The 25073-nt window shown below is 40.3% G+C and overlaps 1 protein-coding gene across 4 annotated transcripts in view; it reads left to right on the forward strand.

Annotated features, from left to right (window-relative positions):
* LAMA4 (laminin subunit alpha 4) overlaps positions 1–25073 on the forward strand; it is a 107799-nt gene that overhangs the window by 41409 nt on the left and 41317 nt on the right. For all 4 annotated transcript variants that reach the window (XM_062572630.1, XM_062572631.1, XM_062572633.1 and 1 more), the window contains 8 exons: positions 2642–2722; positions 8749–8963; positions 13930–14025; positions 15370–15521; positions 15707–15817; positions 19108–19219; positions 22667–22834; positions 24056–24249. In XM_062572630.1, coding sequence (XP_062428614.1) covers positions 2642–2722; positions 8749–8963; positions 13930–14025; positions 15370–15521; positions 15707–15817; positions 19108–19219; positions 22667–22834; positions 24056–24249 — 1129 coding nt within the window. The remainder of the gene's footprint in view (positions 1–2641; positions 2723–8748; positions 8964–13929; positions 14026–15369; positions 15522–15706; positions 15818–19107; positions 19220–22666; positions 22835–24055; positions 24250–25073) is intronic.

Raw genomic sequence — 25073 nt, forward strand, 5'->3', positions numbered from 1 at the left:
AGCACCGCACAAGACCCAATCTAGATCAAGCACGACAAGTTGAGTGAACATCTGGACTGCCCTTCCCATAGTGCAGCTTAGCCATATTCATCCTAGCCCATGCCCAATCATACAGGTCATCTGGCTTTGTGGCAATGCTCCCTAAAAACAGGGAGCCAACCAGTCCATCAGCCCAGTAGAGCTCAGTGCTAGGTGCTTTTGACATTATGGGATCTATAAGCACCAGAGCTATAGGGAGTCTCTGGACAGTACTGGAATTAGAGCACAAGCCAAGGAGCATTCCCTGCTTTAGCCTATGCTTCTTAGCCCTTAATGCTAGGGACATATTCTTCTCCTATTATGGACCGCTAGCGATAAGGAAGCCCCAAACCCCAAAGGACAGCAGTACGGGATCAGGAAGGAAGAACAAACCTAGCAAAGAGCCTGTATGCAGATGCTTACATGTTAGAAGCAATGTGTCACCTCTTTAAGATCATCTCATGCAAAGATACGGTTCAATTTTACAGGTTTTCCCCTTATATTCAAGTCCTGAAGGCAATATTTAAAGGAATATCTTATCCCAGTTTCATTTAGGTCTCTGTATAAATTGTGTGCAGCAATTGTCTGTACAGCTTCTTGTGTGAGAAAGACCTGACCACACAACAGCCTTCAGCTGGGGCTGGAACACAAGCCAATAACAGCGATTGAGCAACACTGAGCCTTGCATAATTAAATTCAAAGAACAAACATCCGCTCTTATGTTTTTTATTATTTCTCCAGTACTCCTAGTCAATTTATAATAAGGCAAAACAGTAACTCTATCAGAAAGCAGAAAAGCATTAAACGCCTTAAATACAGAGCATGCAAAGCATGTTGTTTTGCAGTCTGCTTTAAACTGGAAATAGCTTGTGAATTCATAATAGCTAGACAAACTGACCAAATCTGAAAACTGACAGAATCATCAGATACGTGTTTGTTCTTGGGAATCGTCTGTGTGCCTCTGGATTTTTTTCTGGCCAAACAATCTTCATATCTGCTATCCTGGGAAATTTTAGAATAATGTCATCCCTTTGGAATAAAGAAAGGGATTGCTTCAGATTCCAGCAGATGTTACTTCTTTTTAAACCTGAGGGAATTTTATGAACTTTCTTTCTCTAAATGACCACAAAAAATATAAAAACTCAGGAAAGCTTCAGTCTTATTTCATAATTTAAATCCACAATGTGGTTTGTTCAACTATATGAAGGAATTAGCCTCAATAAAAGAAGAGGATGGCTGCCAAAACTGCTGTATTTTCTAGATATGTTCTCATAAAAGTTTAAACTGAAATTAATTTGTGAATTGTGTGAGAAGAAGCTCATTCCATGCTCTTTCTGGCTGTATGAAATGTTTTGAGACAACACAGACATCTATTTATTTGACCCTCGTTGTCCCACCAGCTGAGAGATGCTGGTGAGAACTGAAGCTTTACAGGAATTCTTGTCACCTTTTAATGTTGCTCATTCCTGGATCATGCTCTTTCCCATCGTTCTGAGCATTTTGTATTTTTGCGCAAAAGGGATGCAACCTGGCCACAGCTGCCCAGCACAGATTGGTGTAATAATATAACAGAAGATGTGCAAGAGGAAAAAAGGCATATAATGATTTTTGCTCTGCCAGTTTGCAAGGGGGTATGCAGTCCTTTGAGAATCATAGCTGATACTAAACAGGATCAGGTTAGCAGTGGAACCAAGGAGCTCCATTTTAAGAGCCATTGGCCTGCAGCCGGCAACTGCTGCCACTCAGTATTTTAACTGCATTCCAGTCTATATCCGGATCTAATTGAAAACATCTTTAAGACTGTATGCTTTTTTTACCATAAATGTATTTAAGTCATGTACATCTCTGTATTTGAAGCGTATAGAATTGTACGCTACCTAAATCAAGCTGCTGCAGTTCCTTCTATTCTGTTACAGTGGCTAAAACCTGAAAACTTAAGAAAGCAAAGGAATCCACGTCTTAGAATCCACTCTAGTGAAAATGACACCAGAAAGCGCTACTGCCATCAGTATCACTAATGGGCATGTTGGTCTCACAACAGGCCCCAGGCTCCTTCCTGCTTACACAGTGAGACCCCAGTTATTAGGAATGAAGATAGCAACACTGATTTCAGTTAACACCACTTTGTACTTCTGGATCAGGCTTGAGGAAAATTGAGAATTGTATAGGAAACTGCTGTGCCCATTCCAGAGTCTAAATTCCAAAAGTGCTCAATGCAGTCTGTTTCATAAGCAGTATTTTTTCCCTTAGACTTAAAGACAGGAACGAATGAGAATCGCATAACATATACATTTATTCTAAGCTCCTTATCTAAAATATATCTATGGAAACCTGCAAGCTTATCTGATCTACACTGCAAGATAAGAATCTGCATGTATCTGGGGCTTATATACCTCCATAGCACAACGAGGTGCTTCCTACACTAATTAAAAAGACAGACACTGGGTAAAATGCGGCTAACAGAGAGAGCTTAGAAACCTAGTGATACCAGTGAAAGAATATTCAGCAACAAATAACCAAGAGCCAGAGCCCACATCATCAGTAAATGTCCATAGTATAGCAAACAAATACTCCCAAGTATTTGCCATTGCTCATTACTCTCTCTGTTCTAATCAAATTCCAGCTTTGCAGTCTCCTGTTACAGAAAAAGTGGAAGTATACGCTGTGTCTGCAAGGAAAACTATGCAGGACCCAACTGTGAAAGGTAAGGAACTAAAAGGATGACTTACTGGTCAACAGTACTAACGTTCAGAAGCCTTCAAGGGAGCCTTCCCATACTGGGGAGAAATCTTGTGCATGCGTATGCATTAGGCTGAATCATGACTGTTTAAGGATCTCATTCAGTTTCCACAAAAAAGCAGCAAGAAACTGATGCAGAGACAGGGCTGAGCAAGACAGACATTTACATCTGATATATCCTGGTCCATTTCTTGCACTTATTGTACCTATCTGTAGTTATCTTCCTAAAATGAATACAATTTACAGACTGAAATATGAAATACAAATTGGAAACAGCTGCTGAAATGAAAAATCACTGCCACATGGATGCCTCTTGCAATTTCCCACTCTAAAAACATGACAGGGTTCGACCAATTAAATGTTTCTGAAGTAAGGGAGAAAAATGAATTATGTGATCAAATTCTTAATGATCAGATACAGCTTCACAGATATACTTCATAGACATAATTCAACCAAGTCAGCAAAGCACCCATGGGTCAGTTTTGTTTTTCAATTTACCCTGATACCCAGAAGCAATTTCCACTAAAAATATTCTAAATTACTAAGTACATAATTAAATGGAACTACATAGTAGAAAGTTAGCTTATTATCCTATCTTGTAAAGGGCCATCTTACTCTCTATGAATACACATGAACGACATTTCAGTGAATACCAGAGGCCTGATTCTAACTCAGAATTTCTCCTTGGGCAGTGACTAAGTTTAAGCAGCCCTAACACAGACTGAGGGGTACAGGATGGCTCAGACAGCTGGCTTCCTCAGCACCCATTTTAGAAGAACTCAGTCTATTAAAGAACTCAGTTCACTGTCATTAATGGGCAAGTCTTGAATTCAGTTGATACTTAACATAACTACCAGAGAAGGGGGAAAAGTGATGCTCAAGATGCAAGATAGGAAACAATGTGAAAAAGGTAAGACAAAAAACAGAGAGTGAAGGCTTTTGCCCTTATAAATGGCTCAACACATCAGCGTATTACCTCTGTCTTACCAATATGGTGACAGCAATAGTGAAAGCCTTCTGCACAGCAGATACAAAAATGGAAGAAAAGAGCTTATTTCCAATCCTTTGACTACATCCTTTCATTCTTCTGAAATGTCAAATATATACACAGAGGAAAATGCAGACAATTAAAAGGTCAGTGAAGTGCCTTAATGGTTATTAAAGTTATCCTAGACTACAAGCAAATCAAATCCTACGAAGTAAGTAGCAGATTATAATAGCAGGGGAGAATAATACAGCTTTGTTTTCTAATAGCCACTAACCAGCCTTACACAGTGCATCTGTCTCAAAGAAGGTAAAGCTGAGCAACTAGATGGGTTAGAAAAGGATACAGAAAGAAATCAGCTTGTCTGGGTCACTAGCTTAAGTCCTTGACTAACTGTTAGGTTAAGTGGTGAGCAGTAGCAAATAAGACTTTCTTTCTAGCCACTGTGCTGCCGATACACCGGCAGGAGCACTGTGTTTCTGGCCTCCCCTCCATCAGCAGTCCTGAATGCTAGCAAAAAGGGACATTGCCCCTGTCTTTCCCACAACCCGAATAGCGGCTTGTGACTTCAGAGGGCATTACTACCATGTCCTGCTTAATTTCGCTTGCCTGAAGGCAACCTAGTAAAGGGAGAGGAAGGCCACATCCTGCCCACTGACCGCCCTGCTCTGTCCCCCTGTCCCCTCTTTACCAGCTCTCTGAGGTGATCATGATCATGATCATGGTGCTGTGAGGTAGGGAGCTGTGGGCATCCCGCCACGGGCAGCGCATGGTATCTCTCAGCACGCCAGGAGGCAATCAGCTCCATATCCTCTGGCATTCATGTAGGAAGTTTTCTTGTGCTGCTCTGGAGATGTGGCACAAATCTATCCAGTTTCTGTTATGTTTGCCAGCAAATAAAGATGAAAAATCATGGAGGCCTTTGCTAGGGACTGGGAAAACCAACTTCCCAATTTGAAATTGAGGAATGAAACATTTTGTTCCCTGACTCCAACAACAAGGCATTAAAGTGGTGACAGATGAAATCTAGGTTTTACTAATGTCCAAATGTTAAAAAAGATAACTGAACACATGATACTATATCATCTAAACTGAACACAGGAAAAGAGTCCTTTTGGCATTGCCAGTGAAGGGGAAGTTATTTTCTTACTCACCAATAATTACAGGAAGCAAACATGGCTGTGAAGTGAAGCAAAGATAACTTAGCAGCTTTATTATTTCCACGCTGTTGAAAAATTGCATGGGAGAGGAAATACTCTTTGTCAGCAACAAAGAGCCATTTATTGATACAGGGGAGGAAAAGGCACTTACCGTGGGTCTCTACTTTTTTGGACCATAAAACGCAGACCTGGAGTAGTACGTTTCCGTCCAGCTGTCTTTGCTCGTCTCACTCAGCATCAAGTCTCAAAGAGGCCAAGCACAGTCCTAACCTATGAGATGTACTGAGTGGAGAAGGGAAAGGGAAAAGGAAAGGGAAAGGGAAAAGGAAAGTGAAGATGACACATTTATTTTCAGCTGTAAAAGTTTCTATTTGTTTTAGACAGCTACTCCAGGTGATGAGAGATGGCTAATGAAAGTGAGTCAGATGATCATAGAAAACAGCACTTACTTCCAGGCCCAGAAATACATCTGTGAGGATGTGAGCACTGTCTACTACACTTCTGGCAAGCAAACAAAACGGTATCTTTCAGAAAAGAAAAAACAAATCACTTTGTTCTTATGAACAAAGGGAGCATATACTATGGGAATGATGGGAATAGTATAGAGTCTTTGGTAGACAATGATTGAGAGCTACGCCTGGTTAGAGGTAAGCAAAACACAGTTATCACCTCAGCAGTGTTCAGTGGCCTCTGTGACATGAATTGGTGGCCACAACAGATTGATAATCATTTGGAAAATGACTAACTACAGGAAATTTTAAAAAGGATGAAAGATTTTGAAAGCTCAAATCAAATGGTTAGACGAACCCTTTTTAAATCATGGAGTATTTTTTTCTTTTTCAAACTCCATAAAGGTATTGAAATTTGGAAATTTGGAAAAATATGACTATCTCATATAGGCTTTACAGTATTAGAAGATTATAGTAAGCTTTTTGGAGCATTTCCATGAGTGCCTGCTCTAACCCCCCACTCCCACATAAATGGGGAGTGACTCCACCAAAATCAATTAAATCACATTCTTTAGCTCACTGTTTTATTCATATTTCTTCAAAGGATGCATAGAACTTCAGACCACACTTTTATTCTTTACATCTGGGTCACCCAAACGATAAGATCTGCATCAAAGATTCAGAGAGAGCTGCAAAGAGACAACTAGCGTCTTTGTCATTGGCAAAGGCAATAACTGAGGGAGCCAAGTGGTTTATATTAAGATGCTTAAAATTTTATATATGCTTTTACTGTGAGGGTTCAGGCCTGGAACATGAACAAAGCAGTGTTGAAGAAATTACTTTCTTTATTAAAAAAACCTTCAGCAAACATAGGAAGAGATTAAAACTAGAAGCTGTTATCAGATCTCCTACATTTTTATAGTTCAGATATAGCAGAACATGGATTTGACTATGTTCACATTTTAGGAGATACCAGACCCCAGCTCAAGTCACCAGCCAGAAACTTGGGAAAATTAAACTAAACTGCCTGAGAGCTCACCCTCCCCACCCACAAACAGCAGCAAAAACAGCATTTCAAAACAGGTCTTTTTGGATAAGAGAAAAGCAAAAGACAACAGAGGGATAAAATAGAATAAAATACAATAACTACTCCTTACCTAAACTATTGCCACAACTATTTAATCCACTGATTTCTTCATTAAGTTAGGCCAGCTAGTGGCCTCTATCCCCAAGGAGTAGTTCTGCATTCCCAGTTTGGGGGTATGAGTCCCCGAGCTCTGCAGCGCAAGGTGCTGGGTGCTAAGTCCCCTTTCCACCCCTCGGTGACACCGCCAGCAGCACGGGCTGCCCTCCATCCTGCCAGGTAACCCCACTGGTTGTCTCACCACTGCTCCAGCTGCCAGCTCCTCCAGAAATGCCGTTGGTTGAGGCCCTGCTCCTGTGAGCTGTTCCATACCTGTTCCTGAGCCAGCTCTGCTCACCACTCTGGCTACGTCCATCCTCTTCCAGCTGCTGCAGCTAACCGCTGCAGTGCTGCCAGCAACTGCCATTCATCAGCTATTTCTGCTCTTTTGCAAAAGTACTTGTAGCGTACAGGATTAAGTCTGCTCCTTGCTATCCACAGGGACTTCTGTAACAGAGCATCTGTCCTTTCTTTCCAAATGATGTCATCAAATCTATTCACTATTGTCTTAGCTTAGGGTCACCATCTGCCCAGGAACATTAGGTACAGTTAGAATCATAGAATCAGTAAGGTTGGAAGGGACCTCTGGAGATCATCTAGTCCAACCCTCCTGCTCAAGCAGGGTCACCTAGAACATGCTAGACAGGGTTGCATCCAGGCAGGCCTTGAAGATCTCCAGAGGAGGAGACTCCACAACCTCTCTGGGCAACCTGCTCCAGCGCTCCGTCACTCTCACAGTGAAGAAATTTCTCCTCATATTCAGGCAGAACTTCCTGTGGTTCCGTTTTTGCCCATTTCCTCTTGTCCTGTCGCATGGGACAAGTGAAAAGAGTTTAGCCCCACTCCCTTGTCACCCTCCCTTAAGGTATTTGTATACACTGATAAGATCCCCCTCAGTCTTCTCTTCTCCAGGCTAAACAGGTCCAAATCTCACAGCCGTTCCTCACAGGGCAGATGCTCCAGCCCTCTGATCATCTTCGTAGCCCTACACTGGACTCTCTCCAGTAGCTCCATGTCTCTCTTGTACTGGGGAGCCCAGAACTGGACACAGGACTCAAGATGAGGCCTTACCAGGGCTGAGGACCTCGACCTGTGGGCAACACACTTCCTAATGCACTCAAGGACTGGGTCTTCCTGGCCACAAGGGCACATTGCTGGCTCATAGTCAATTTGTCATCCACCAGCACTCCCAGGTCCTTCTCTGCAGAGCTGCTTTCCAGCAGGTCAGCCCCCAGCTTGTACTGGTGCATAGGATTATTTTTCCCTAATTTACAAGCTGTCAGATACAGAAGGAACTTTAGCCTTGTGCCCTTTCTCATTGAGTGCTGGGTTACTACAGGGATGCCAGATTTGCTAAAAGTTGGTTTGTCTAGACTTTCAAAAATCACTGCAGTTTTCTTCCATACATTTCTTCCATACTATGATGCAGCAAGTTTTCAGCAGAAATGCTTCCCAAAAGTGATAAAACATGAAAAACAAACTGGGCCTATTGCAGGCCTTCCCTGCGGTGCTTGTCTCTCCTACCAGAAACCAACAGAAGAATCTTCCCCTTCTGGCCTTGTGGCAGCTCTTAGTCCTTTGGCCTCAGCCAACAGGCTATCATAAACCATATCTGAAAAACAGTGGGGATATAAAAGGGAGGTTGTTTCAGTAGACTGTTTTGTTTTGCAAAAACCAGAAACTATCGCATGTCTCATCACAGAAATATTTATATAGATCCCTTCTGGTCAGAACTTTGTTATGTGCATCATAACGAAAATGGAGCCTGCATTTCCTCTGATTTTCCACATCATGAAATGCAGTCTCTCTCTCCCATTTCCTATATAACACAATATAGTTGGTGAGATCCAAAGCTGACATAGGCCGAAATAAACAGCAGAATTGCAGGGAGCCTCTCTGCCAAGGTCATTCTGTCATGCAGTTTAAAACAATGGGGAACAAATAATTTCATCACTAAAGACACAAATAAAAAAATACAGACTGATGTGACTGAGGTACCAGGAGTGTTCAAGAAGGGAAAAATAAACAACTATATGGAATGAGACTAGTTCACAACACGGCCTCTACAGGATTACAGTTCCTAATTTGTCTTCTGTCTCTTAGTAGTTGCAGATTGTCATCAATTCATGGTGACATAAATAAAGCCAGAGAAAAAATAGTACCACAGATGGGAATGTCATTGTTGGTCACCTTTGGGCTTGCTTTTCCTTCCAGGTGTGCCCCTGGTTACTATGGAAACCCCTTGCTAATTGGAAGCACTTGTAAAAAATGTGACTGCAGTGGCAACTCGGACCCAAACCTGATTTTTGAAGACTGCGATGAAGTGACTGGCCAGTGCCGCAACTGCCTGCACCACACCACAGGGTTCAAGTGTGAACAGTGTGCACCGGGTTACTACGGGGATGCCCGATTTGCTAAAAACTGTACAGGTATTGACTGTAGTTTGGTATAGCGTAGCACAGCAAAACTCAGCACATCACAGTATATGCACTACTTAGTAGAGATACTAAGAGCAGCCATCAGGAGGATTCCTGTGGCACTGGGAATTACACTGTGCTCCCCACCACCTCTCTAGTGGGATCATTTAGACGCCTGTTCAGCTGAATCATTCCTGGCACTTTCTCCCTCTTTCCATTGCCTATGAGGAAGTCTAAGACTCCAAACTCCAACATCTCAATCAAACACCTAGGCAGAATGAATGTAGGCGTTGCTGTGTCCTGTATCTTGTCTTAGGTTGGACTAGATGATCTCCAGAGGTCCCTTCCAACCTTACTGATTCTATGATTAAATGAGGACTCTAAACTTTCTTTTAGGCAGAGACTTCACCACTGTATTTGTTGGTACCCCACGCTGTACAACACACCCACTCAAACTGATGGCACTTGAGGATCTGAAGGCATTTTTAGGGGTACAGTTCTGACCAGATCCTAGCTTCATTTCTTCTTGTTTTCACCTGATAATGTGCTGTGCATTCTCCATGTAGCTGTGTCATCTTGTTCGTTACCATATTTCCACCTCTGCAATGACTCGAGTCCCAGTGGTTGGTAAGGTGCTATCCAGAGGAGAGTTACCTATACAAACCTACACAGAGGGGTCACAAAGACCTACAGCCTCAAAGACACTTATTCTTCTAATTTACAAGATGTCAGATACAAAAAGAACTTTAGCCTTGTGCCCATTCTCATTGCTTCGGCTTCTGGAAGCAGAGATTTCACCTTATTTCAAAGCACTGAGGAATAGCCACAGCTAAAGTCAGAATGCAGGTGCTCAGACCTCCAGGCTTCCTCCCAGCCACTCTCCTGAGGGTTCTTCCCTTAGGGAACAGATCACGAAATGGAGGAGATGGCTCTCTCCTAGCTCTCAGCATGGCTTGAGGGTCACAGACAGCCAAGGCAGGCACCCAACCTGGAGACTGGAAGTGCTGGAGTGTTAAAGTATTGGGCTATAGGCCTCAGCATCTATAGTCCTGTATGTCTTGACCAAACATGCTTTCTTCTTGTGACTCACTGTATAATGATTTGGGGGATTTTGTTTTCTACTAATTTCATATAAGGTGCTAAGGAGTGTTTGGAGACCTGTAGGATGGAGGTTCTGCAGATGCTTTCGACTCAAGTGTCTTTTGTGCTGCTGTCTTATGCAGTGGACTGAATATGATGGTACTAATGGTCTCTACCAGTTTTATTTTCCTATACTGTGACAGCTAGAAGTCAAGTGTCTGCTCTGAGATGTAATTCACACTGCTAAGTCAAGTGCCTAAATTCTATTTACACTGAAATGGCAGAGCTGTTAACTACAGACAGTAATCCCAAGTGCCAGCACGCTGTGCCTAGGTATGCAGACTAGCCAAAAAGGCAAACACCATAGGGACTAGTATGCCCTCACGTGGTTTTAGGTGCCAAAGGACTGCAATTTAACATCTCTGTGATATTAACCTTGCAAAAGCATGTCTTGTTCATGCAACTCACTGTTTTATTCATTTTACTGGAGATTATTTAATTGCAGTTCTCCCATAAAGAATAACAGGATCTAGTTTCTGGATCCTGAATGCCGTCAGGCAAAAGATACGCACCCAGCCACAGCAATGGTGCTCTGGCTGTCTGCAATAGCTCTTCAAACAGTTTAGAATAGTTTGGCCAGAAGTCTGAGGATTATAGAGCATTTTAAGTGTCTAAGCAAATTACACAAGCTGTATATTTGGAAAGTGTTTCTGAATGTAGGGTACCTAAACTTAAGTTAAGTAAGTAACACTTTCATCACCTCAATATAATTTGGGTTTATGTCCTTAAGGAGTTGCAAGAATTAGAGGCAGAATGCTTAGGTATTATTTACATTTCTGAGATAGAGTTTAAGTGGGATTTCATGGTACACCAGATTTCTCTATATAGGTTTTTCATGCAGACTGTAAATCAGCTTGGTAATCCTCTTCATTTGCAGATTTTCTTCTAGTATTTGATCTTTGCCAAATATAAAAAGTACCTGGAAAATTGAGTATATTATGAAAGGTGTATCCTTTCTCTCTTTAAGAGTGAATTCAATCTTATCATTGACTATAGTAAATCCTGATTTTGATATGTTGTGTTTCAGAATTACACAGTTTTAATTTCATCTTCACTTCTGCTAAAATTCAGAATATAGATATTTCACAAATGGTAGCTGAACAGAAACACTGCATAAAAATGTACATGCTTGGTCTATCTACCACATAGAATGTTTATTTAAACACAAAGTTACCTACATCAATCAGAATATCCATGATATCCAAAACATTCTGGTACTTAACAAGGCTAGCTTATACTTCATCATTTTGGAATAATTGGGAACTCTAATTTAAGAAAAATTTGATTCTGAAATAAGACAAATATCTTCTTTAAAATGTAAAAATACAAAAAATGAAAAGAGTGTAAGAAACTGAGGGTTTGTGTACATGACTTTCATAAAGCACCTCACTGGGTACCCAACAAAAAATTTTAGGAGAGTGAAATCAGCTCTATCCAGCTAAGATAAGCTTTTCTTTTTTTCTAGCAAAAGATAAAATCTGTGTAGAGGTGGGTAGTAGTTTTCAGCCTCTTTTCAATACATCCCTTAACTATATGGCCTATAGTCACACTTCAAAGCTTTTTACAAATGTCCCTCAGAAATAAAGGTAAATTTAGAAGATGTCTCCAAGATTAAGACAGAACATCACTGGAAGTCTAAATTGCCCATTAAAAATATGGTACCTTCTAAACAAAAAGATGAAAAGTTATCAGGCCTGCTTTGGAAATGAATTTATTATAAGCATTTTTGTGATAAAGAAATACATATCCTGTTTAATATGAAGATGCAATTTGGTTTTCTTGAATATTAACCTAATCCAAATTTTAATCTTATTCCTGTAATCTTGCCAATTATTTTTTGAATAGCCTGAATCCTGTTGTGTAGGTAAAGGCAGATCTCTGCTTTCAACTGAGACTTTTCTGTCATTTCTCAACAAAAGAAATAATAAATTAAAACATTGTAGATCCAGGAGCTGGGAGACAGCCAGGTTATGCAGATTGTGGAGAGATCAAAATATCCTTACGCAATAAAAGTCATAATCAAATTCTGTTTTCACACTAATACAAAAACTTAGTAATTCCACTGGCACCAGTTCAATTACACAAAATTATTCCAATGTTAGTGCATAATGGTAACTTTGAAGCTGTATTACACATTTTCCCTGAAAATTCCCCGAATGTGCAATGTGTAATGTAAATATAGGGGTAACTCATAGAAAAGAATGAGTGGGCTGCAATAAAGTGCAGTGAGCAATTTTGTTACATGAGATTCTGATGAAATAAGAGCAAAATGAATTCCAGATAAATCTCTGCTGTTCTTATGTGCTACTTGAGCTTTTGTTTTTCTATCAAAGAGTTCCTGGAATATTTTAATCTTTAAATAATATATCTTAAAAGGCCAATTAAAACTTTAAAGAGACACTTCAGATTAAAAATTATACTTTTTAAAAAGCCACTTGTGTTGGTAGTAAAAACATAGCCTAAAAACAATGTAAAACCTCATTTATTCTTCACTGTAAGTGGTAGGAGATATTTACTTTTTGATATGCTCAATGTGATGATGGAATTGGAGCCCATTATTAATCCTTTCTAAGTTGGAAAGCTTATTAAACAGCAGCCTGATGTGGTATTGAACAATTCCACAGGCCTTTGCAGATGTATAACTAATAATTAACTTCAGTTGTACTGTTTTCCTTTGCCCATCACCTAAACATCACTTTCTCTAGACAATAATGCACAACGACTCAACTGGACAACCCTGGTCTCTCTGCTTTTGCTTTTGACCAGCTGGGAAGCCTGGAAGAATCACAGAATCACAGAATGGCTGAGGTTGGAAGCGACCTCTGGAGATCATCTTGTTTAACCACCCTGCTCAAGCAGGATCACTTGGAACATGTTGCCCAGATTGTATCCAGATAGCTTTTGAATATTTCCAAAGAAGGAAACTCCACAACCTCTCTGGGCATCTTGTTCCAGTGCTCTGTCACTCTTATAGTAAAGAAGCTTTTCCTTATGCTCAGATGGAAATTTCTGTGTTTCAGTTTGTGCCCATTGCCTCTATTCCTGTCACTGTTCACCACAGAAAAGAGTCTGGCCTCATCCTCTTGACACCCTCCCTTCCGATACTTATACTCCCTCAGTCTTTTCTTCAGGCTGAACAGTCCCAGCTCTCTCAGCCTCTGCTCATATGAGAGATGCTTCAGTTCCTTCATCATCTTAATAGCCCGTTGCTGGACTCTCTCCAGTAGCTCTACATCTCTCTTGTACTGGGGAGCCCAGCACTGGATGCAATACTCGAGATGAGGCCTCACCAGGGCTGAGTAGATGGGCAGGATCACCTCCCCCAACCTGCTGGCAATGCACCCAAGGATACCATTGGCCTTCCTGGCCACAAGGGCACATTGCTGGCTCACAGCCAACATGTTGTCCACCAAAACTCCCAGGCCCTTTTCTGCAGAGTTGCTTTCTAGCAGGTCAGCCCCCAGCCTGTACTGTTGTGTGTCATTATTCCTTCCTAGGTTCAGACTCTGTACTTCCCTTTACCGAATTTCATGAAGCTCCTCTCTGCCCATTTCTCCAGCCTGTCAAAGTCCCTTTGAATAGCAATAGCAGAAGTCAGTTCAGCACATACTGTTTCCCATCTCATATTTATGTGGTCTAATTCGCCTGCAAGCTCTTCATTTCAAAGGAAACCTTTTCCTATACACATAAGGAAAATTCAGGCTCAGAAGCCCCTGATTTTGGTGTGAGCATCTAGGCACAATTCTACATGTAATCGTTTCATAAGTGTCGGCAGGGAAAGGTTGGTTGTACATTTTCAAGATCACTGTTTTAAAAAAATCCTTTCTTTTTGCTGCAGAATGTAACTGTGGACGAAGAATGTGCGACAGCAAAACAGGAGAATGTCTAGCAGACAGTCCTGAAATTTCTTCTGGAACAGACTGTCCAACCATCAGTAAGAATATTATCAAGAAAACCCCAAAAATGAATATCACTCTTGTATTTAGATGCCTACATATATGACCTTAAGAGCTCAGTTCTCACATGGGCTCAGCCCTTGGAACTTGATCCTGCAGGGCACTTTTACACATTAATATGTGCATTGCTTCACTGACGGTGTATTTAAACTTGTGTTTGCTGGCTTGAATGAGTACGTTAATACATTCCACTCTGTAATAAGGCCTGAATGCTTAGGTACAAACTGCAGAGCATTAGGTACACAAAGACACTCCCCTAGACTTTGAGGCACAGGGCTTGCCAAAAATATATATATATATTCTGGAATATATTCTGGCCCTAAAAATTGCCAACCATGTTATCTGGGCTATCTTACATATCGGTTCTGCTCTCCTACTTTTGTGCACACCTCAGCATAAATTGTTGCTGTTGCCAATCTGACATATATAAATCAATCAGTTGCTTTTCCATAATCTCATCTATATGAACTATAGGAAGCCTGGGGAGTTTCCAATAGCACTATGTTGTAACTATGTGTAAACATGGATTGTTTAAAAATGCTAGTATAATTATGTCTATGGTATAATGCATACCACGTAGCATGGGTTTCTAAACCAGTTCCCAAGAAACAGCCATGGCAGTGAAAAGCGGTCATGTGCCCAGGAGCACAAACAAAATGCAAACATTTGGGAGCTGTTGCAATAAGCAACACTAAGCAAAAGTTTATGTAGGAAACTGTTTCATGTTCATCTAAGACTCTTTATATTTAGTAGTGGCACAAACGTCACTAAAAATTAGATGGTATTAAAAGCATTCAGTAGGTACAGGGATATAGTTCTATGAAAGCATAATCTAAACATGTTATGACTGTGCTTTTAAAAGTTGGCTCCAAACTGCATAGCGAGCCAGGAGTCTGGCTGCTGTACATCCTGACTTCTCATATCACCAAATTATTAATACAGAGTTTTGGGTTGTAACAAAATTAACTTTTTGACCCCAATCTGCTGGGTTTTGGGCTACAAACATACAGAGCCTTTAGGGAATAGCCAGGAAATGCCTCATATCTCTCTCCCTACTGATTATGAAGCCGCCTTGACTGGCTCTCAGACTCGTCCCATATGGTGCTTTTCAGCTGCAAGCATCATGACTGTACTGTGGGACCTGGCAAGTGGGCAAAGGAAAGTGAAAGAAAAATGGGAATCCATCAGTATCCATCAATAACAAAAAGAGGGAACCCAATGGGGCAAGGGCAGTAGAGAGTAAATTTAAGAAGGAAAAGAATATTTATTGTTTAACTGACACAAATACTAAAAGAAAAATGTCACTCTTATCTTTTTATCAGGCTGCGATAAATGTATTTGGGATTTGACCGATGACATCCAATTAGCAGTTCTGGCTATTGATGAAAGCAAATCAACTTTACTGAGCATTTCTACAGGAGTTGCAGCTCACAAACGCTTGAATGACCTCAACCTCACTGCCACCCATCTCCAGGTACAAACACTGGTGAAGTTTTATTTTTCTAATGTAACTTTATTCTATGAATTGCCACTCGTTACACATATATTTCAGTTCCTGCTCAGTATTACTGAATTCTTATATCACTCACATGGTATTCATTAGAGAAAGAATTTCCTATCCATTACACTAGTTTTGTTTTTGTCTTTTGTGCCACACAGGTTGCAATGTCCCAAAAAAAGGATCATTCTGTACTTTGGACCGTCCAGGTCGATGACGTTGCTGCTGAAATGAATGATCTGCTGACAGACACAGCAATACTTGATGAACAGGTTTGTGTATAGCCTTTTGACAAAGTACTGAGGGTTTCAGGTTTGTCATATTCACATTACGGCTTAAGAGGTTCACCACGTAAGGGTGTGAGTGCCCCAAAAGATGCTTGAGAGAACTTTGTATTTTTGTGGAACAGGAGCTAATTGAGCTCTGAACTAAAATGGTAAATGACCTATCAGTCTGTCTCCCAGAAAAGGAAAGATACAGGGCCAAAGTCCACTGAATGTAGTCAGAAGTTTGCTACTGATCACAAAAAATCTTCCCTCAGGATCTGCACTCCTACCTTACTCCCTACACCACACATACAACATTTGATCTGACATATTTCAACTTCTGACTTCTAATTAAGTAAAGTAACCAAAATTAAAGTAATTCAGATTGACTTTGGTAATGTTTGCATTGTATCGATTTTACATGTATGCTCTCATAAAATTTAAATTAACCTCAATTAGACACTTCAAATTATGTTACAAAACTGCCAGTTCAAATGGTTTTTCAGGTACCTACTGAGCTAGAAGCTTGATCAGCACTCAAAGTATGTTTTAACACAATTATAATCATAAATGTGACATCCCACATTCAATTGCCAGGCTATAATATTAAGGTTATCTGCTCTCAGTGCATGTAACACTTTCACTGCACCCTAGAAGAATACTGTAATGAAATACGTTAAGAGACAAATTAAGGTTCAGAATTGCTGCTCCTCTATTTTAAACAGATATTATTAAGCATCTTTCTGTTGCTGAGATGTATTATGTGTATTAGTAAGATACATCAAGCTATATTAGCACCAGTCAGAGACAACTACAGTTTCACTAGGACTAGATTATATTTCATGTTTATTGCAAAATGTAAGATCATATACTCACTTATCAATTCCTTCACAAGACAAATTAAAATTATATTGTAGACTAAAAACTCAAATGTAGGAGCAAGAAGGAGAAAAAAAGGAGAGAGAGAGAGACAGAGACAGACAGAGAGTAAAAAGGACTATATAGAGAAATGGAAGAGAAAATCTGAGTTTTGGTGGGTTTAATAGCATTTACTTAATGGAACGGCGCTGCAGAATTGCACAGAATTATACAGACTTCAGAAGAAAAGTTTGGTTAAATCAGCTCCTCCCCACCCCCAGCCTGTACTGGTGAAAATCTGGCAGTACTTACATGGCCTCTAGGTCCCACTATGTCATTTGTAGGTTGTAGGTTAAGGCATTAGGTTTTCTAGGAATATTTAATGAATTTGGATAATGAAGTTTTGTCATCTTCACCATTATGCTGTGTATTTTTCAGCTCATTCCACAGTTCGACCTTCCCTGAACCAATAAATTCAGCATTTCCTGTGGTCTTTTCTCCCTAGTTATTTATAAAGCTTGTTTCATGGGAATATCTATGATTGCTTGTAAAGGCAGGAATATAAAAGCCCCAGACTCTCACAGTGGAGGGAAGACCACAGTAATAACTTTGCACATTGCCCTTTTTGTTCTTTTCAGGGTACTTTCATGGAAACTGGGTGCTCAAGCTTTGAATGAATCTTGCAGATTTATGCTGTGTCTTCCATTCAGAGCATTTCAAGTGCACTTTGCCATGCCTCATGGTTCACTGGAGATTCTGATTTAAACCATGAAAACAGAGTGAATGCACAAATTGTAGGCAATTCTTTCTGGTAAATGAGAATAGTAGATGTGATCTGTAAATCCGTGAGTCTGCTTGCAATGGGATTAGAGTAAAACAGCATTTAGTTCTGAATACTGAAAACTTGCCTGAAATCTGGGGGAGCCAAGCATCTTCCCTTCATAGGCTCTTTGCGAATTCCAGGTGAAGTCTTCAAATGTCAGTGGGAATTTGAGGGCCAGTAAGAGCAATCCTCATTCACGTTTTCATGTTTCCCATCAATCTCATGGTAATGATATTTAAAGGCAAATATTTGGGTTTTTTTTTTAAAAAAAGAGCAACAAGTTGCTTAAAATAAGTAACAAATAACAATGACAAGCAACAAAGCAACCCCAAGAAATTGTGATAGCAATAAAGCAATATGAACAGAAAATATGCTGCTCACCCTTCAAAGACTAAAATTCAGTTAACAAACAGAAATAAAATTAAATTCTTTCTATAAGCTCCTATATTTATTTTCTTCAAATATAATTATATTTCTGTCGCTTTTGCATCCCCTACTAAAGCCAGGCCCCCTCCCACCACCAGGCTGGGCCAGGCAAGCGGCAGAGCGCCTGGTCTGCAGATTTTCAGCTCTCTCACTGGTTTCAGGCGCCACCTGGTGCTTCTGCAATTGCAAACCACGTTTAAATGGGATATTTCTGGGTTACCACAGCTGCTAGAGCAGTTACTGTCTGCAGCTAAAACACTAAGAGCTATGGGGCCAAAAGATGAAAACAGATTTCTCAGCCAAGTGCACAATTAAGCAAGCGTTAAGTGTGTATGCCAACAATCAAATATCTTCAGGATTGCTAGGTGTCAGGGCACCCCAAAATTCAAAATTAGTTTTCCAGTGGGAATTCTCTTTGCTGCAACCCAAACAAGGATTTTTGAATCAAAACTTCACCACTGGCAAGCATGTGATGAGGGCAGACACACACACACTCACACAGCGCAGCAAACATTGACAGCACAGCAGTCATCTTTTTTCTCTTTCCTAAGAAATAGAAGTGGAAATTAAATCTAAGAACTGCTAATGTCAATGACCTTTTAGGAAACATGGTAACTATGACATGGTAAATTTTCATCCCCTTTCAGCCTCAACTGATGCCTCACCATATAACCTGTTTGGAGACCAAATAACCTTGTGACCATATGAGGGAACTCAGAGAACAACCTCAGATGCAATATGATAAGAGTGTGGCTGAGCTCTTCTAAGCATATTGGCTCCTCATGCTTTTTCTGAAACACTGATCTAAAAACAGTTGTGAGCTTCACACCTTATTCTTCAGTCTATATGCTTACTCAGGAAAAGTAATACCCAGCAAAATCGAACAGGAGAACACCTAGGAGACTCAGCAGATGGGAGTTTTACAATTGTGCATAATTTATGGCAATTTGATTGCAGCAAATGATGGATAAACATGGGACAGATTTTAATCTCTCATTCTGCAGTTCTGAAAATACCAACAAGACAGCCCTTCACTTCAAACATCTTTGTAAATACTACTTTATATGATAAATAGACTTTCATATGTTCATCAGGAGAAAGCAAAATGTGTGTTTACACTGCTCATCCCCACACATGCATATGGATCTGAAAAGAAATCTAATCTCTACCTCACATGGTTTATTCATAGGGAAATAAGGCATCCAGCAAAGGCCTACTGGTACAGAAGGAAACCATAGCGACCAACAACCGTGCTACTCAGCTTGTGCAACAGCTCAGTAATATGAGGGATAACATCCAAGGTAAATAGATTTCTTTATGGTTCAGCTCAATGTCAAGCATATATTAATGAAACCTCCAGCACAGCAATTTCACAGCACCTGGGATCACTCACAAAGCAACCCAAACATTAGGTTTTTACAAACTCAGTGCCATGATGAAAAGTTGTCTCTCTTAAAAGATAAATGACACCATGGGCTGACATGGGCTGACACCCAGAACAAGAGCTGCCTTTTCTTTCTTCTTTCTTTAAAAGAGAAAAAATAATAATAAATAGATTTACATGTAACACTTCAAGCTAATTCAGCCTGTAGCCTTTGATTATATGACCACTTGCTCAAGGAATTCACATTCACTTGTGTTAAAAAAAGAAAAAATAAAGAGTTCATATCAGATTGGGGTTGGATGTTGGAGTCACAAACATGAGCATAGGATGGGATATGAAACTGCTTACTGCCTTCCTTGTCAGCTGACAGAAGCAAGTGCACTTTTCCTATCCTGCTGATAATTAATGAAGGCCATATAAATAAGCTAGATAGATTAAAAAAATAAGAAGTTTCCCATTTTGAAACCAACACAGTCACTGTTATCTCTGTTTAACTCTAGTGATCCCACTTGTGAGTTTTACTTTAACCCCATTTTTTATCTTTTAGCAAATTGTTGTTGGGTAGGATTGTGCAAATTCACATGCCTTCATCCTGATGCTTCTAAAAACAGCAGGATATCAAGTGGTAAATAATTCAGTGAACATTCTGCTTCCCCATAAATACTGGTGGCAGCTTTCTCCCCAAGCTTTTTATTGCCTCGTCTGACTAGAATTTCCATTTAAGTTTAGGTCTAGTCATATCTAGAGAGCATTAGAGATTAGCTGTTGTCCTCCTATACTTTTTTTTTTTTTTTTTTGTAGTAAAATGTTCTGACAACCTGTCACCTATTGCCTCAGTGTCCCACTTATTGGTGCACATGATGTGAGGGGATGCAAACAAAACTTATAAAGTTCATCTCTGGGCAGCACACAAGAGCAATAAAAGCATCTCAAGAGCTAACACAAATATCAACACATAGTTTCTTTCCTAACTGTAAATGTATGCATTTTATACAGTCTCAGTTGAAGGATTTTTATTTTGATTTAGAGCCTGAGAGACTATTTGCATCTTCAAGAATTTTTAGTATATTATATATGAAAGAATAAATGACCACAGTGAACATCTAGCACAACTGCACTTAGAAAAGGTTTCCTAGTCAGAGATGATCATTTCCATCTGGAGTATTGGTGACACATCATTTTGCACTCTATATAAAAATAATTAAACTAATTAAACCTATTACAGCCTGTTGTTCTGTATCTACAGAAAGTAATAAAACTCCAAAGGGAATGCACTCAGAAACTCCCCTGTCCCCTGTGCACCTGCACAGAGGCACAAAAGCCTCTGTTCTGCCACAGAGCCTCCTGATAGCACCCAGCCCTTGACAAAGCCAAGGCTGTACCTGGCACCAGAATAGAAAGATTCACAGTCAATTGAGACTAAACAGATCTTTTTCAATTAATAAAAATCTTTGATTAATTAGGAGACCCTTAAAATAAACCTCATTTTGCTATATAAATTAATGTAGATGATGTACTAGATCACACTTTTCCTTCTCAGGCCTAGTCACTGCTGATGGCCTTCATCTCTCTTGCTTTTTTCACTGTAAATTTTGCAGCTTTATGTCATTTGCATTAAAGATCTTCAGTCATTCATGAGGTGTGAGGAGGTGCAGGGGTCTGTGACATTCAGAATTTGTAGAGTTATCACCTTTTACACGTTTATCTCCAGTCCCAGGGATCTCACCATGACATTCCTATACCATTATTGAAGAGGTAACAGTGCTCCTATTTGGTATTAAAAGGTTGAAAGTGTCTTCTTCCACACAGAGCAATTATTGCAAGCTCTGTGGTAACTTGCAATGAGGAGTTGTTACATATTAATTGCATTATCCTAGCTGATCATTATCTCCATGTATACTTCAGCCATTCCTTCAATGTCAACTAACTTTGGTTAAGTTAACACATCCTGTCACACAGTGGGAACAGGCTGAGACTACGCACACAAAAAGTTACACTTCTACCACCTCCTTACACCTGTGATGCTAGATCATGTTTGATGTTCTGCCCATCCATTACATTTTGTTTCTGTAGTTACTGAGCACAAGTGTCAGCATGAGCCTCACAGACTGTATGTCACCAACAGTCATTGGCTGACCTGTGTGGATAGTGCTTTTGTACTGTTAATTTTTCGGGGAGGGGAAGGAACTACAGAAGGCAGAAACATGTTTTGTTTGGGACCCAAATAGCACAAGTCAGGCTGAGCTATCATAGAGGAAGCAACATCCGTGACTGTGAATAAAGAGTTTTTGTTAATCCAGAAAGCAGTTGGAGAGAAGTGGGTGAAAATGAACTCCACCATGGTCAAAATTAATCCCCTGGTGTTGTTGCTGTAGAAGGTAAGCCACTTCTACTCCCTCTACTGAAGGGAAAGTGCATGTGTGCGCACATGCACACATGTGCTCCAGGATGAGAAGGAAAAAGAAATCCATGAAACCACTGCTAGTGATCAGCTGTTGCTCAGTATGAGAAAAGCTTCACTAATGAACTCAGGAGCCATCCAGAAACTGCACAAAAAGACAGTCTGCCAGATGATCAGTTGTGGCATTGCCACAACTGCCCCTCTATTTTTTATAAATATCTTATAGATCCCTAGTGCTGGCTTTGTCAGCTCTGGTTTATCCACAGAACAAGTGAACACAAGCCAAAGCTATTCACATCATAGGAAATAAAGGAGAAGGTGATTGGTATTTTAGACTAGAGAGTGAGAAGAGGATGAGCTTTGTAATGTCTGTATTAGAAGTGGGTAAACTCAGTTTTAGATACATCACTGCAAGGATCCAACAGTGTCTTTTGAATCAAGACTGAAACTTTGAAATAATACCCCACTCCAAAGCAGCTAGGCAATATCAGGTCAGAAGCTATATGTTTCCTTTTTAGGATCCCCCAAACTTTTTCAGATGGACAAAGAGATTACTTCAGTATCCTTGCTGATGTTGGTATTTAATAAACATCACATTTTGTGGCAGCATTTAGAAACTACAATCCTGGACCAGAGCCCCAGTCTACACACCACAGTACTCAGAATAAAAAGATGATCCCTGTCTGTAAGAACTGCCAAGCCAAATAATGCACACAACCCATGCCTGCTTGAATTTCATCCTCTTCTAATGATACCCTACATATGCCAGAAAGTGTGGCTTGTTTACAGGTTTAACTGTAAGACTAGATTAACCCTAGTAACTATCTACTATAGAATTATGAGATAATTAAAATTTTCTTTTGCTGTCAGCATAATCTGGATTCAAAAAACAGTAAGGGGACTCCAAAATGTTTACTTCACTGTAGCCACATTGGATTGATCATCTATTCCTTTTTCCCTCAGAAATCAGCAGCAAGATGAAATACTATGCAATTCAACAAGAGCTGAGCCCTGAAGAAATTGCCCACAAGCTGAATGTGGCTGAGGAGATGCTAAAGGAGATCAAACACCGTAAGCCTTTCACTAATCAGAGGCAACTTGCAGATAAGGAGGAAAATGCAGCAGAAGAGTGTGAGTTTTAAATCTCTTTTTCGTTCATCCATACATCTATGCACAGCTGGCACACGCTGGGCAGTTCTGGGTACGTTTCTGAACCATGGGGAGGATTAGCAAGTGCTCAGCAAGTACTACCGTGCTGGGCAGCTGCAACATACAGTTCAAAAGAATGTAAGACAAAGTACATGAGATCTGTGCATCTGTAACAGTCTTTTGTCGTTAATTCCTTGGACAAGACGCCAAAGAGAGTAAATAATTCCTACTCCTACTGATTAAAAAAAAAAAAAAAAAAAAAAAAAGTGAGAGATCAAATCTGGGAAAGAACAAGAAAGGGAAGTCTGAAGAAAACTATTATCTGCCAGTGTGAAAGTAATACAGGACTCAGTTCCTGAGCCTACTTCACCATGAGTCCCTAACTTAAACCACTGTAATTCTGCTGACTGCAGGAAACTGTCAAACATTAAACAAATTTCAGGGCTACTACTGGCTCCCTGCCTTTCCTAACTTCACTAACAGAGCTTGGGGAAAAGGGGCCTGCAGTGGCATGGCTCTGAGGGATGAACTCGCTGAGCCACGCTGCAGCAGCAGCAGGTATTGCTGTTTCCAACCGCCTCCAACTCTCTGCAGGCGCTTGCTGCCCCCTTGGCAGAACGGACAGAAAAATGTGTGTGTCTGCATGTCTGCACACTGCAGTGCCTTAGCAATAGCTGCTGAGGAAGGCAGGTTTGTGCCAGGGCTGGGTGCTCGTGTGAATGCGTCCATTCTGCTCTGCCAGGCCCGTGATGGGGACAGTAATCTCCAGGAGAGAGGTAACAATTACTGGGATGGGAAATAGTGGTGGCTTCATTTTCATAGCTGTTCGCTCAGTGAACATGAGTCAGAGCCCTAACACAGTAAGGACTGTCTTCTCCAGAGCAGACGGGTTAGCCGTGACAATGAAAAAAAAATTAAAAAGCAAGGAAAGCCAAAACTGATTTCATTTAGAAAAAGCTGCTTGTAATTTGAGAGAGGGGATTAGTGAGGTTAAAGTGAGATACTAAAATGAGACACTGAATTCCTATTCAAAAGAGGAAGGAAATTAAAATCTAGGTATGTGATGTAAGTAAACTCTCAAGTGGGCTGTTAACAAATGTGTTTTACTGATCCCCTGACAAAGAGCAACAGAAATTGCTGCATAGGTAAGTCTTGTCAGAAATCCAGGTTTTGAATTAATTTGGCCTCTGACTTTTCTCCTAGTGCTTCAGGAAGTTGAAGAGTTTCATGAAAGGTACAATGACACCAGATCTCTGGTTTTGGATGTGCTGGAGCAGCTCAGTGAACACGATATGAAACTGTCAGACCTGGAGGAGGCGTTAGACCAGGCACTTGGCTACATTATGCAAACTGAGGACATAAGTAAGGAAAACATAGCCAATCTTCAAGAGCGTGAGGTATTATGAAGTATATTTATCATAAGCATTGTCTGTGAATCATCCATTTTTACTGGTGTTTAATACAGAAGACTGCAAATGATTTGGATACAGGAACCACTAGTATGATAAAAAGTTACTTGGACCGCTCAGCAGGATGAGTTCAACACTGCAGTTCTAAGTTGTGGAAATAGCAAGTGCTATTATTTCTTGACAGAGTGACAATAAACACCAAGTTTTTGGTATTTATTGCCATGGCATGAGTTAGTGGGCCAAGGGAGAGATTGATATGAACATTCAAACACAGGAGAATGTTTTACAACAAAACCCAAGAAGCTCAAAATTTCAAGTAGCATGGCCACTGTATACACTGTGGTGGGATCATTTCGCATATTAAGTATTCATTTATAAAATGGAAGGACTTCATGCTTACAAAATTATACTCTAATAAATCATTATTTATAACAATTCTGCACTGCATTCCAGACCTGGGCTATGACTGGCTTCATGGTGCCTCTTCCAAACTCTCTCTGCCTTTGTTTAGGAAAAAAAATGATTGCTCTTCCATCATTAAGCTCAAATCCATTCTCTAGCTGCTTCACAGTATCTTGAAACTAGGTTTTCTACTTGTTGAACAGCTTAGCTATAGGACTAGTTTTCCCTTAACTTTTTGTTCAGATGAATAGTTTCAGTATTTTGTACAAAGTAATCATGGAAGAGGAGAGCTCAGACGAGTTCTGTCCCCTACGGCATGGAAGGAGTGCACATTTGCCGGAGGGAAGGATTAGGCTCAAATCCTGTCTGGCTGATGAGGAAATTGAACTTTAGGGTCCCTTATCCTGGAA

Source organism: Rhea pennata, chromosome 3 (genome assembly GCF_028389875.1).
Source record: "Rhea pennata isolate bPtePen1 chromosome 3, bPtePen1.pri, whole genome shotgun sequence".
Taxonomy (NCBI): domain Eukaryota; kingdom Metazoa; phylum Chordata; class Aves; order Rheiformes; family Rheidae; genus Rhea; species Rhea pennata.